This window comes from Giraffa tippelskirchi, chromosome 2, assembly GCF_054371585.1.
Source record: "Giraffa tippelskirchi isolate mGirTip1 chromosome 2, T2T-mGirTip1v1.2.pri, whole genome shotgun sequence".
Taxonomy (NCBI): Eukaryota; Metazoa; Chordata; class Mammalia; order Artiodactyla; family Giraffidae; genus Giraffa; species Giraffa tippelskirchi.
This window is the reverse complement of record NC_137276.1, coordinates 12752255-12764962: the sequence shown is the minus strand read 5'-3', so window position 1 is coordinate 12764962 and position 12708 is coordinate 12752255. Positions and strand designations below refer to the sequence as shown.

The following is a 12708-nucleotide window of genomic DNA, read 5'->3' as shown; positions in this document are numbered from 1 at the left end:
TATCTATCTAGGTTTAAGTTGTGCCACTCCCTCCTCACACCCTACGTTCCTACAATAATTTCAACTCTGAGTCTTCTACACAGGCTTCTCTCTCTGCAAACAAAGTCTCTTCAAGTCCAACCCTGCCACCTCAGTCCTCCCAACAAACTGCTGTTCATTTTCAAAGATTCTTTTTCCCCCTGTGCTACCATAGATATACATAACTTAACTACAGCATTTAACTATAACGAATCACAATCATCTGTCCTTCAACCTCTATGCTAAATTCTGTCTCATTCATCACAAGAGGCTAAAATATCACCTTGGTATACAGAAGACAATACCTGTTGGATAAAATGCCATCCTAGTCAGCACACCGACAACTACAAATTACTACTCCTCTCTCTGCAGAGGTTAACAGCCAAATAACTACAAACGATGGAAGAAATATGAAAGGCCAGTTTGCTCTGCTAAGACATATTACCAAAGAATGCCCAAAATAACTTTTTATATAGCTTTTAACAGTTTACAATGTGATCATGTCAATATATAGTCTACAGCTTACAGAGTTACAGTTTTTAAAGACGAACTAAACAGTACTCATTTTCTTGAAGGATTTGGGACTGGGCCTTACATAAACATTACAATGGCTTTTTCTTATAGTTTCATCAATGTCACTTGTGCAATTTATATCAAAAAACAGCAAGACAAGGGACTTCCCTGGTGGTCCACTGGTTAAGAATCTATCTGCCAATGCAGGAGACATGGCTTCAATCCCTGGTACGGGAGAAACTAACCCCATAGGCCACAACTACTGAACCCATGTGCCGCAACTATTGAAACCTTCATGCCTATTGAAACCTTCATGCCTAGAGCCCGTGCTCCACAGCAAGAGAAGTCACCACAGTGAGAAACCCACACACAGCGGTGAAGAGTAGCCCCGGCTCCCTGAAACTAGAGGAAGCCCACACGCAACGAGAAGCCTGCGCATCTATAAATAAACAAATAAAGGCAACACAAGATCCCCAATGAGATCCTGAAATTTGGACAATCAATTGATACCACAGCGATGTTTGCTGCTTTGGAGAAGGAAATGGTAGCCCACTCCAGTATTCTTGCCTGCAGAATCCCATGGACGGAGGAGCCTGGCAGGCTACAGTCCATGGGGTCGCAAGAGTCAGACACGACTTAACGACTAAACCACCACCAACTCCACTAAGATAGAAGGTGAGAAGACACGAAACCACCACCACCGATGCATATTTTAGGGCCTGAATACAGTAGCTGATCCACTTGGAAAAGAATCAATCAACCTGGAAACTGGCAGATAGGACCTGATCAGATAAAGAGCAACTTTACTTAGGATTTACTAAAATCGGTTAACACTTTCACTAAATTCAGAAGCCAATTTTAACAGACTTCTGAATCACTAATTTAAAAAAGTGATTTCATTGAGTTCAATTAAAAATACTGTGAAGCTTTCATCTATCTGGAGAAGCTTCTGGTGCACTGGACTCATAGTTCTCCTGAGATCATGATACAAGATCGTTAAGTCAATGCAAAATCCCTCCCACCCCCCTCCTTCCATCTACCCGTTCACAGTCTTTTATCCTCAGAATGAGACGACATGTGAACAGTGACAGCCAACTGTCAGCCAGTAACATAACACGGGCAAGAAATAAATCTTTATTGTTCCATAAGCTCCTGAAATTTGGGGGTTATTATTATAGAAAGCTGACTAATGTGCAATGAAGAACTGAACTAAATAATTTCACTCCCCAAATTACATTCCATCAGTGAGACACATCTGAATGAGATTTCGAAGGGCAAAGTGGGCCAAAGGACAGATTATTGTCCTGGTGGTTCTGGCAAGCAAGGTTAGAGACGTCAGAGTTTGTAGCAGCCAAACTCTGAGTTTCAGTGTCTGGTCACCAACTTCAAGGATGAGGGAGGCAACTCTGATGATTCAAGAATGGCAGTGGTGGCAGCAACAGCAGCCTGCCCTGGGGAGTGCGGCTAGTGGAGCAGCCTCACTGACTTCATGCCTCCAACCTCTCCAACAATTTGCAAAAGACCTAGTTTTTGCTATTAAATCTCCTGTTGCTTTAGATACCCAGAGTGTTTTCTTGGACTGAACTGTGATTGATGAAATATTTGGAACCAGAGGAGTTACAGGACACAGACTCTGAAGTTAGGAGGCTGGCTTTGGTTTGCCAACCTAGTTGGATTTAAAGGCAATGATGGGCATTGCCACCGTTAGATAACATAATACTAACACTATATGACATGGAAGGGCAAAGAATTACCTATCACCTATAGCTACCTGGAATAAAGGTCTTCTTGAAGAAAACAACATGGCAGACTGCTATGGCTGTTATGATGGAAATAAGAAAAATAAGAACTGTGGAGTGGGCTGATTCTGATGACAGGTGAAAACTTTAAAAAAAAAATATTTAGCTCAGTAAACCGAGGACCAAAGAACATCTGTGATTGCAAAAAAAAAGTGCCCTTTAATGCTTAAAGGCACAGGATTGATAGAGCTAAAAATCAAAACCAGAATGATTCTGCAAGTTACAGAATTACCAAGTAAAAATAATTCAAATTCTAGACAGATCTCTTAAGTAAAAGTTAGGGCACTGATTGTGAAATGGTAAGACCCTGAGACCTGAAATGGGGTCAGCTTGGTGTTTGATCAACCTGAGAATCCTGACCTCAAAGCACTCACAGAGAGAAGGACCCCTTCTCCCCAATATGAGGCTGATCTTTACTTGACAGAAGCCCCTGCCACAATACTACCTGTAAATAAACCTCCAACTAAATTAAATTTCCCCAGGGAACAAGTACCAAATCTAAACAAACAGGAGCCAGCCTTCATTCCAAAAAAACTAGAGGCACTGTAGTTAAAAAATAATTCATCTTATTGTGCTTTGTTCTATTGCACTTTGCAGATACTGTGCTTCTTACAAGCTGCCGTTTTGTGGCAACTCTAAGTCAACCAAGTCTACTGGTGCCATTTTTCCAACAGCATTTGCTCACTTTGCATCTCTGTCACATTCTGGTAATTCTCAAAATATTGCAAACTCTCTACCAGCAAAAAGATTATGACTTGCTAAAGGCTCAGATGATATTTAACATATTTTTAGCAATAAAGTATTTTTAATTGTTATGTTTGTTGTTTCTTAGACATAATGCTATTGCACACTTAACAGACTATACAATACTATAAATATAACTTTTATAGGCACTGGGGAAACCAAAAAATTCACGTGGTTCACTTTATTGCAATGGTCTGGTACATAACCCATAGTACCTCTACATATGCCTATATACACTAACGGAAGACTTTTTAAGAATTTTAAAGACTGACATATAACTTGAGATGAGACATTAGTTATCAAAAGGAATACGCTTACTGAAGATTATTCATTGTAATACCTCGAGAAACTAGACATGATTATAACGATCTGCTCAGTTAACTGACTGAAACCTGGACCCAGTGACAGACTATGTTAAAAACAGCTGGAACTCCTGCTGATCAAGAAAAGACTTGAACTAACAACAAATTAAACACCAAAGACAACACAGCAATAGAAACTATCTGAAGTGAAGCACAAAGTGGGGTGAAAAAGCTGAAAAAGATAATGAACAGAGCCTCAGTGATTTAGCGTACCATAACAAGTGGCCTACCATGTGCGACTGAGGGGCCCCGCGTAGTCATTCTGAATGATAATGTTCCAAACTGGACAAATTCCAGAACGCTAAGCTCAATGAACACTAAAAAGAATAAACCTAAAGAAAACCACCCCCAAGGAACAACACAATCAAACTAAATTTGATATAGTGAAAGATAAAATGAAAATCTTAAAAAGAGCCAGAAAAAAAAAAAAAAGGACAGAGTACACAGAGAAGAAAGTAGAATATTCACAGATTTATTATGAGAAATAATGGGGGTTGAAAGACAAAGGAAAGCCATCTTTAAAGTACTGAAAGGAAAAACAGAGGCAATACAAGATGGTCAATCTAGAATTGTATCTCCAGCAAAAAGATCCTTAGAAAATGAAGGTAAAAAAATACTTCAGTGAACAAGCAAAAAAGTTGAATAAATTCCAAGCTAGATCCCTTGGCAATTTTAGGCACTGCAAATATCTTCTCTAATTCTTTCATCTGTCACTGAAAGAAAAATCCTTCATTTTTTTCTACAAAGTTATCATTTTTTCACCTCTGTTTAAGTCTTAGCAGCTTTAAGATGCCCTTCCCTGTCCCTAGGGAAAGAGCGTCTTCAACATTGTCTTCCACTGATTTTCTAACTTTTCCTTTCACACTTAAATCTCTAATTATCTATAGTTATCTCATCTGTGGTGTTAAATTGTTTTTTTGGTTTTTTTTTTCCATACAGTTAAGTTACTCTTCTGAGCAACATGACTTTCTCTGATGATTTATGATGACACCCTTAAGTTTCTAAACATTCATAGGTAACTTTCTGCTCTCTAATTTGTCCCCTTAGTCTATTTTTTAATGTTCTCACATTCCTACTAGTTTTTTATTACTATAGTTTTGAAACAGTATCTTAACTTCTAATAAGGCAAGCCCCCACCAAAGCAAATCTTTAAGACTGATTTAGCTATTCAGACTTTATCCCACCTGTCATAAATTTTAGATCTAGGTTATGGAGTTTGTCAGACAAACTGACTGGAATTTTGATGGCAGTTTAATCAAACTTACAGATTAAAATGGAGAAAACTGACATTCTTACAACAATAAATAGTCCCAAGAGCATGGAAAGTTTTCTCATGTATTTAGATCCTCTTCTGGCTCCTTGGGGGGCCTCCCAGGTGGCACAGTGGTAAAGAATCTGCCTGACAATGAAGGAGATGTAAGAGATGTGGATTTGATCCCTGAGTGGGGAATATCCCCTGGAGTAGGAAATGGCAACCCACTCCAGTATTCTTGCCTGGGAAATTCCATGGACAGAGGAGCCTAGCGGGCTATATTACAGTCCACGGGGTTGCAAATAGTCAGACATGACTGTGCAACTGACAACACATTTCTGGCTCCTTAGTAAAGTTCTCTCCTTTAAGATCTTATGTGTTCTTAGGTTAATTCCTAGAGACTAGTTTGTTTCCATTACTGTACACAATATTTATCTTTGATTACCTTACTGATTGCTTATTGCCAGTGTGCTAAATACTACTAATTGCTGTAGGTCAATTTTAAAAGCAGTAACCCTGCTAAACTCTTACTAGTTCCAACAGTTTCTCTCCTGATTCTAATGGTTATTCTAGATAAGTAATATTATCTGCAAATAATAAGTTTTCTTGCTTTCCTTCTTGACCTTATACTTTTTATTTTTCCCTCTGTAGTGTCAGTCAGGACCTCCTCATGTTAAATACCAACGGTGATACAAGGGCATCCTTATCTTGTTACTGATCTTAAAGTAAGTGTACCTAAAATTTCTCTATTATTATTTGCTGTAGGTTTTTGGTTAACAACCATTATCTAGTTATGTTGTGTTCAAAGCTTGTTAAGATTTTTTTTTACCATATATCGGTGCTCGATCTTATCAAATGATTTTATGGTATAGAAATAATTGATGACTTTTCTCCTTCAGTCTATTAATGAGACAAATTACATTAACAGATAAACAGATGTTGAACCATATTTACATTCTTAAAACAAACTCTATTGATCAAGATTCTTTCAATGCATTGGTGGATTTGATGAGCTAGTATTATACTATGTAGGATTTTCCTGTTTACGCTAGGTGTATAACTTTCTCATATTGACCTCAACTAGTTTTGAAATCAATACTAACTTTATAAAATGAGCTTGGCATCTCTTTTTTTTCCCTATTCCCAGAAAAACCTTTAAAAGGAAATTTTCATTTAAAAATTCATTGCAACTCAGTAAGACTATCTTCATACAGGGTTTTTTTGAAAGGGGAGGTTTTGCCATTGTTTATTAAATATTTATTAGTCAGCTCAAGCTATCTATTTCTTCTGATACCAACCTTCATAGCTTGTAGTTTTCTAAGAATTTATACATTTCCTCCAGGCTTTCAAATTTATAAACCGATAGCAATTCATAAAATTATTTTTTAAACATCTCATGTTTGTAGCCGTTTCCCATTTATCACTTATTTTATCTGCATCTTTTTAAAATCAGAGGTCTGTTTAGCTTATTTACCTTCAAAACATCTTCTTTCAGTTTGGCGAATCTTTCTTTTGTTCCTAATGTCACTGATTTCTGCTCTTAACTGTAGGCTGGTGTTTTTGGAACTCTTGAACTCCGTAAAAGCACTAAGGCAAGCTTCCTTCAACATTTAGATAAGTCACCCTGCCACTCTGTCTCAGATCTGGTTTCACTACATACCCTTCAACACAGAAACTATACAATATAAACATAATTCTCTTGTATTCACAACACACAAAAAACCTAGACAAATCTTATCAACCGTTAACTACATATGAATGTCTCCATGTTGAAGGCAAATAAATAAGGTTATGTGCTTGTTCCCCCAAAATATGTAAGGCTACCACTACATACCTGAACCAAGGCACTTTCTCTGCACAGCTACTTGGACAATTACTGGTACAGCTTGATAAAATTAGCAACTAGAAATGAAATCTCCAGTTGCTTTACCAGATGCCATTCAAAACTTGTAGTTATTAATAGGAGGGAATAAATCTGGCCGTGGCGATTGATTTCCACCACCACCACCACCAGCCCCCCAAAAATCTCGCTTAAAGCAGAAGCACTTTTTTTTCCTAGCCGTGGAAGCATACATCCTTGGCTGGGGACAGTTTCAGTTACAGAAGAGATTTTGGTCTTAAATCTTTCTGCCTGCAATTGAGCGTTAAGGCGGATCACTAACATGAAGCTCAACATTCAACACAACCTTGGACTTGGACACATACCGAATGGCTTATTCTTATGAGTGTAGGCTTTGAAAAATAATTTTATACAGTATTAGCTTCAAAATGGATGTCGTAGCTCCCACTGCACTGGTGTTAACTCAAGAAGCAACTCATACATTTTCCCTATGAGGATGCAGAAGGCGTGCACTGGAGACGGGAAAGAACGAAGCGCAGATACAGGTCAACTTTCTAATTCCTGACTTGCTTAACGCAGGCTGGCTAAAAGCACTGAAACACAGTGGCCAGATTTCTTTTTCCTCTGGCTGCAAAAAAAACACAAAAAGACTGAAGGCCTCTACCTAACGAAACCCGGGCAGCCTTATACTTTTCCCTTCACGTTTGAGGGTGAAACTTAAGGGGGAACGGAGAAGAAAAGAGCTTCCTAACGTTGAGAGCAAGCCAGTCGTGATACGGATCGCGTTTGCAGGAGAACTCGGGGGCTGCGTGCGTTTAACCCAGGCTGCTCTTTTATAGGCCAGGTACTACAAGAAGCCAGGGCCGCTCCGGCGCCGGCCCACCGACACCAAACCGGGGAGGGAGGGACGCGAGGAGGGGGGAAGAGGAGACCTGGGCCTGAAACAAAGGAAGAAGGGCTGGCCGAGAGAGACGGATTCGGCGTCCGCGTGGGGAGGAGGAAAAGCCAAGGCTGCTGGCGAAAGGCTGGACTCACAGAACTTGGAGGTGGAAGTGTTGATGTTGATGGTGGAGCCAGGGGTGGCGGCGGGGGCCGCCTTGGCCACGGCGGCCGCGTCGCCGCTCTTCAACATCATGATCACCCCATTGGCCTCCGGCGGCGGTGGCGGCCCCATCGGAAGCCCCTCCTTGGGGCCTTTCCTGTCCACGGAGACCGCAGGCATCGCCAGCAGCTGACCCCCCGGAGTCTCTCGGGCAGGGGCTGGGATCGAAGGCGGGGGTGGCGGGGGCGGCGGGGGCTGCCGGAAGCCGTCCACGGCGGCCTCCCAGTTGTTGTGGTTCTGGTCGTCCATCATCGCCTCGTAGCTGCCCCCCTCCTCCTCTTCCATGCTTTCCTCCATCCTGCAGGCCCCCAGCACCCGCCCGCCTTCACAGGCACCTGCTGCCCGTCTCAACCCCGGGCCGGGCCGGGCCGGGCCGGGGGGGGCGGGGGGCGGGCACTGCAGCCTCCTCAAGCTCACATCGCCGAGGGCCGGAGCGGGCGCGGCGGGGAGGGGCAGCGGCGTGCCTCGGGTCTCTCAGCCTCCGCCGGGATGCCCCTTTGCAGACAGGGCTGACGGCGGTGGGCGCTCCCGGGTTCCAGTCTGGGGAGAGGCAGCCGTAAAGCGGGAGCGCCCCTCACGACATTTTACAGCAGCTTCCAACAGCAGTTGGGGAAAGGGCGGGCAGCGGGGGAGGAGCGGCCAGGAGGGCACGTGGTGCGAGGAAACAAGCCTCGGGAAAGCGGAGCGAAAAGGGGCGGGAGCTGTGAGCCACCACCAGGCGGGATAACAGAGGTTCGCCCCGCCTCGACTGGTCGCGCGCAGACAGGCAGGCGCTGGGCGACCCAGTTCCCGCGGAGCCGGCTGCGGCCCCGCCCCGTGCCCGGACTCACGTGATAAGGGAGTGGAGCTGCGCACGCGCTGTCGCAGGTTGGTGAACAGGACGACGGGCAGCCGCGTTTGTGACTGAAGCAGTGTCCATGAGCCTGGCTTGGCGGTCGATGTGACCCAAGCTTCCCCTTTCGGCCGTGTTTTTCTTCCGCTCGCCCGATTTACCGGGCCTTCGAACCACAGAGGACCTTGCATTCCGGCGTTTGCTTGACCATGTAACCTTGGTGGCCAGTAGAGGTTCCAGATCGAACATTATAAACGGGTTGGGGCCACCCAGGGCGGCCATTGGCTGGATCGCACATGGCCCTCAGCAGACCCGTCCCAAACCCTCAACCTGGTGAATAACAGGCGAAGCAGCAGAGTGACTAAAAATGCTAAGTGTTTTTGAGCTGATCAAGGATTTTTTAAGTTCCTAATTCCGCCATACACTGAGGCCAGAAACTTTAAACTTAAAAATGCCACTCTCCGTACGCTGTTTAACAAACCTTAACTACAAATTTGAGATTATGAGAGTTTTGAGGGACAAAGAAGAAATATTATGTAACTATTATAATTTCTTCGATTCTTCTGCATTCTCAGATTATAGCAATAGCAGTATATTGTGTGAGAATGTGTGGTTATAGTTGTTTATTGCGCTCATTCTCGCTGCTGTTGAAAAGTTGTCTAGAAAAACCCTTAATTATTTTAAGCTAGCAAATAATGAATCTTTATTTCCACAGATATGTAATTAGTTTGAAGTTACGTAAATCACTTCAGCCACTGAGAAGTTGTCTCTGATATACTTCAGTGTCCACATTTATTTCAGCTTCTCTACACGTATTTTCCCAGCGTATTCTGCACTATACTTACTGAAGCGTTCTGACCACTTGTTGTTTTTTTAGTCTTTAAGTCATGTCTGACCCTTTGGCAACCCCATGGACTGTAGCCGATCAGGTTCCTCTGTCCACAGGATTTCCCAGGCAAGACTACTGAAGTGGGTTGCCATTTCCCTCTCCAGGGGATCTTCTTGGCCCAGGGATTAAACTCATGTCTCCTGCATTGGCAAGCAGATTCTTTACCACTGTACCACAAGGGAAGCCCTGTGAGCACTTGGAATGGTTTAACTTCAGAAAATGCTCTGTCATATTCATTAAGAGCATATATTTTTTGAATCAGCACAGGGTTTTGATTCTCTGGCCCTGGGACATTTAGGGAATATGAAAAAAAAAAGACAATTTTCAGAGTGAAATGCTCAGGGGGGAGGGAAATTGTAACCTTAGAATTATAAGCCCGGCAAGAAAAGAATGTTAAGAGGAAAGAGAAATTATAATTTTTTCAGGCAACAAATGATAGTTTGTCATTACTAGACTTTTGAGGTGGTGGGTGTGACTATATAAAAAAACGCTCAGTACACAAGATAAGAGAATCATGAATGTGTGTCTAATAATATGGTCACAAAATACATAAAGCAAAAGTTGACAGAAGTACCAGAAGAAAGAGAAATCTACCATCGGAATAGGTGATTTAACAGTTTGCAATGGGTTGAATAGTAGCTCCCCCCCAAAAGATATCTCTGTGTCTTAATTCCTGGAACCTGTCAATGTTACTTTATTTGGAAACAAAGTCTTTGCATAGGTAATTAAAGATCTTGAGTTGAGGAGAGCTTCCTGGATTATCCAGGAAGTGGGTTGCCATTCCTTTCCCCAGGGCATCTTCCCAACCTAGGGATTGAACCCAGATCTCCTGCATTGCAGGCAGATTCTTTACAGTCTGAGCTACCAGGGAAGCCCTAGGATTATCCAAGTGGAATATAAAACCAGTGCCAAGTGTTGTAGTTAGAGCAAGGAGGGAGATCTGAGACAAACAGAAGAGGAGGAGGCAGTGTGACCTCAGAGGCAGAGGCTGGAGTGATGCAGTCACACTCTCACACCAAATGCCAACAGCCACCCAAAGCTGGAAGAGGCAAAGAATGAATTCTCCCCTAGAGTCTCCAGAGAGAAGACAGCCCTGCCAAAACCATGATTTCAGACTTCTAGCTTCCAGCACTGTGAAAGAACATCTTTCTGTTGTTTAAAGTCCTCTATTTCTGCTAATTTGTTATAGCAGCCACAAGAACTAACACATAGATCAAAGGGACCAAAACATCTTTAAGGGACTAGAGGATTTGAATAACACAGTTACCAAGCATGGTTTAATGTATACACAGAGAACTCAACAACTGCAGAATATACACTCCTTTCAAGTATATGTGAAACTTTACAAAAATTGAACATGCTGGGTCATAAAGCAAGTCTCTCTACATGTCTAAGTATTGGTATCATAGCAACCACATTCTCTGACCACTGTATAGTTCAGTTAGAAATCAATAACCAACAGACAGCTAGTAAACCCCCATATTTCTAGTCTTCCAACCAACTTATGGGTCAGAAAATCATGATGAAGACATTTAGAACTGAAGGGATTGGTACTGTCACTTTATCTATTAGTAGTAAGGCTCTACTACAGGGAGGCTTACCCAGCATACTTGTGAACATAGAACCCTTTACATGTATACTGCCATAATAATCAATATGAGACATTAATCTTAGCTGTAAGTGGTTAAACACACCATTAGGGAAAAATCTAACGATGATTGAACCAAAGCAGTTACTGACAGGGTGCAATTTGCCATAAATAAGAAGCATCACCTACTGAAGGGAAACAAATGAACATATTGATAACTGATTGATTTTATGGACATGAGACATTATTATATTACACTTGGGACTTCCCTGGTGACTGAGACAATAAAGAATCTGCCTGCAATGCAGGAGACCCCGGATTCAATCCTTAGGTTGGGAAGATCCACTGGAGAAGGGAATGGCTACCTACTCCAGTATTCCTGTCTGAAGAATTCCATGGACAGGGGAGACTTGTGGCTTATAGTCCATGGGGTGGCAAAGTGTCGGACAGAACTTAGTGACTAACACTTACTTTCACCAAAAGCTTAATATATTTTAATAGGTATTAACAAATCTTTGGTGTTTTGTTCTGGAATGTGGAGATGGGGAATAACATTACTAGCAACCATTCACCCAACACTGGACAGATATAACACAGGTTAATTAATAATTGCTACAACATTCCATAGTCTCAGAAATTAATCTATTTTCTTGGATTTTTCATTTGTCTTTTATGTCCCACTAGGATATTAGTTCCACCAAAGTAGGAAATATGTATATGTAAGTTTATTTATGTAAATAAAAGACTAATTCAAAACATTAATAGCAATTACCTAGGGCTAATGTGATTACAGATGGTTTTTATCTTCTTCATTATCTTCCAATCTTTTCTATATTCTCTACAGTGAACATGTATCAATGCTATTTTTATAATCAGAAAAACATTCCTAACCTCAAAGTTTAAAAAATAAAAACAACAGTAAGAAAGTATAAGTTGGGATTCTGTATGTTAAAACATTTATTTTAGCTTCCTGAAACAGAAATCTCAAGTAAAAATTGCTTAAAAATCAAGGCTGTTCATTGACTAACATACTGATAAAAGTCTAGCAGGGCAAAGGTGAGGCGTGGTTCGGTCAGGTCTCCAGCTCTGTTACCTGCCTTGAGTTTTGACCTGATTTTCTCTTTTGCAAACTTCATCCTGCCAGCAAAATGGCTGCCACAGCCCTAGACCTCACATACTTAACCAACAATGTCCAGAAGAGGGTCTATGGCTCTGGTAGATGTTGATTGTAAGCAAGCAAGTTCTTTCCCAGAAGCCCTTAGCATACTTCTCCATGTCCCATTGGCTCATTCTTGAACCAGTCTACACAGCATTCAGACCCAAATCCCAGAGTCATTTACTGGCAAGGGCATGGATTTATTCTTGGAAAATGAGGCCCATCCCTGGTACTCAAGAGTGGGACACAAGAATAAAATCTGAGGTCAAGTAGGGAAGTTTAAATGGATTCAGTACCCATTACAAGCCCAGATATTTAATCCCCAGGGCCTATCCACTACATAACTTCATGCCGACCTCTCCACTCCCTCCTCCTCGTAAACACATCCCTAAAAAATATATGTATGCAAAATTGAGTGGGCTTCCCAGGTGGCCCTAATGGTAAAGAACCCGCCTGCCAATGCAGAAGACATGAGAGATGCAGGTTTGATCCCCTGGGTTGGAAAGATCCCCTGGAGGAGGACATGGCAACCCACTCCAGTATTCTTTCCTGGAGAATCCCATGGACAGAGGAGCCTGGAGGGCTACAGTACACAGGGTCACAAAGAGTCAGA

General features: G+C 42.1%; 1 protein-coding gene across 8 annotated transcripts in view; it reads right to left on the bottom strand.

Moving 5' to 3' along the window:
• CACUL1 (CDK2 associated cullin domain 1) overlaps nt 1–11859 on the bottom strand; it is a 70205-nt gene extending 58346 nt beyond the window's left edge. For 6 of the 8 annotated variants that reach the window (XR_014067414.1, XR_014067421.1, XR_014067412.1 and 3 more), the window contains exon 1: nt 7564–8182. Coding sequence is in view for 3 of the 8 variants with exons in the window: in XM_081536366.1 (XP_081392492.1) it covers nt 7564–7927 (364 nt within the window). In the remaining 5 variants the exon portion in view is untranslated. Of the gene's footprint in view, nt 1–7563; nt 8183–8460 lie in introns of those variants that run through there. The other 2 variants (XR_014067426.1, XM_081536398.1) reach the window with 1 other exon arrangement.
• Nucleotides 11860–12708: the final 849 nt, after the last annotated feature.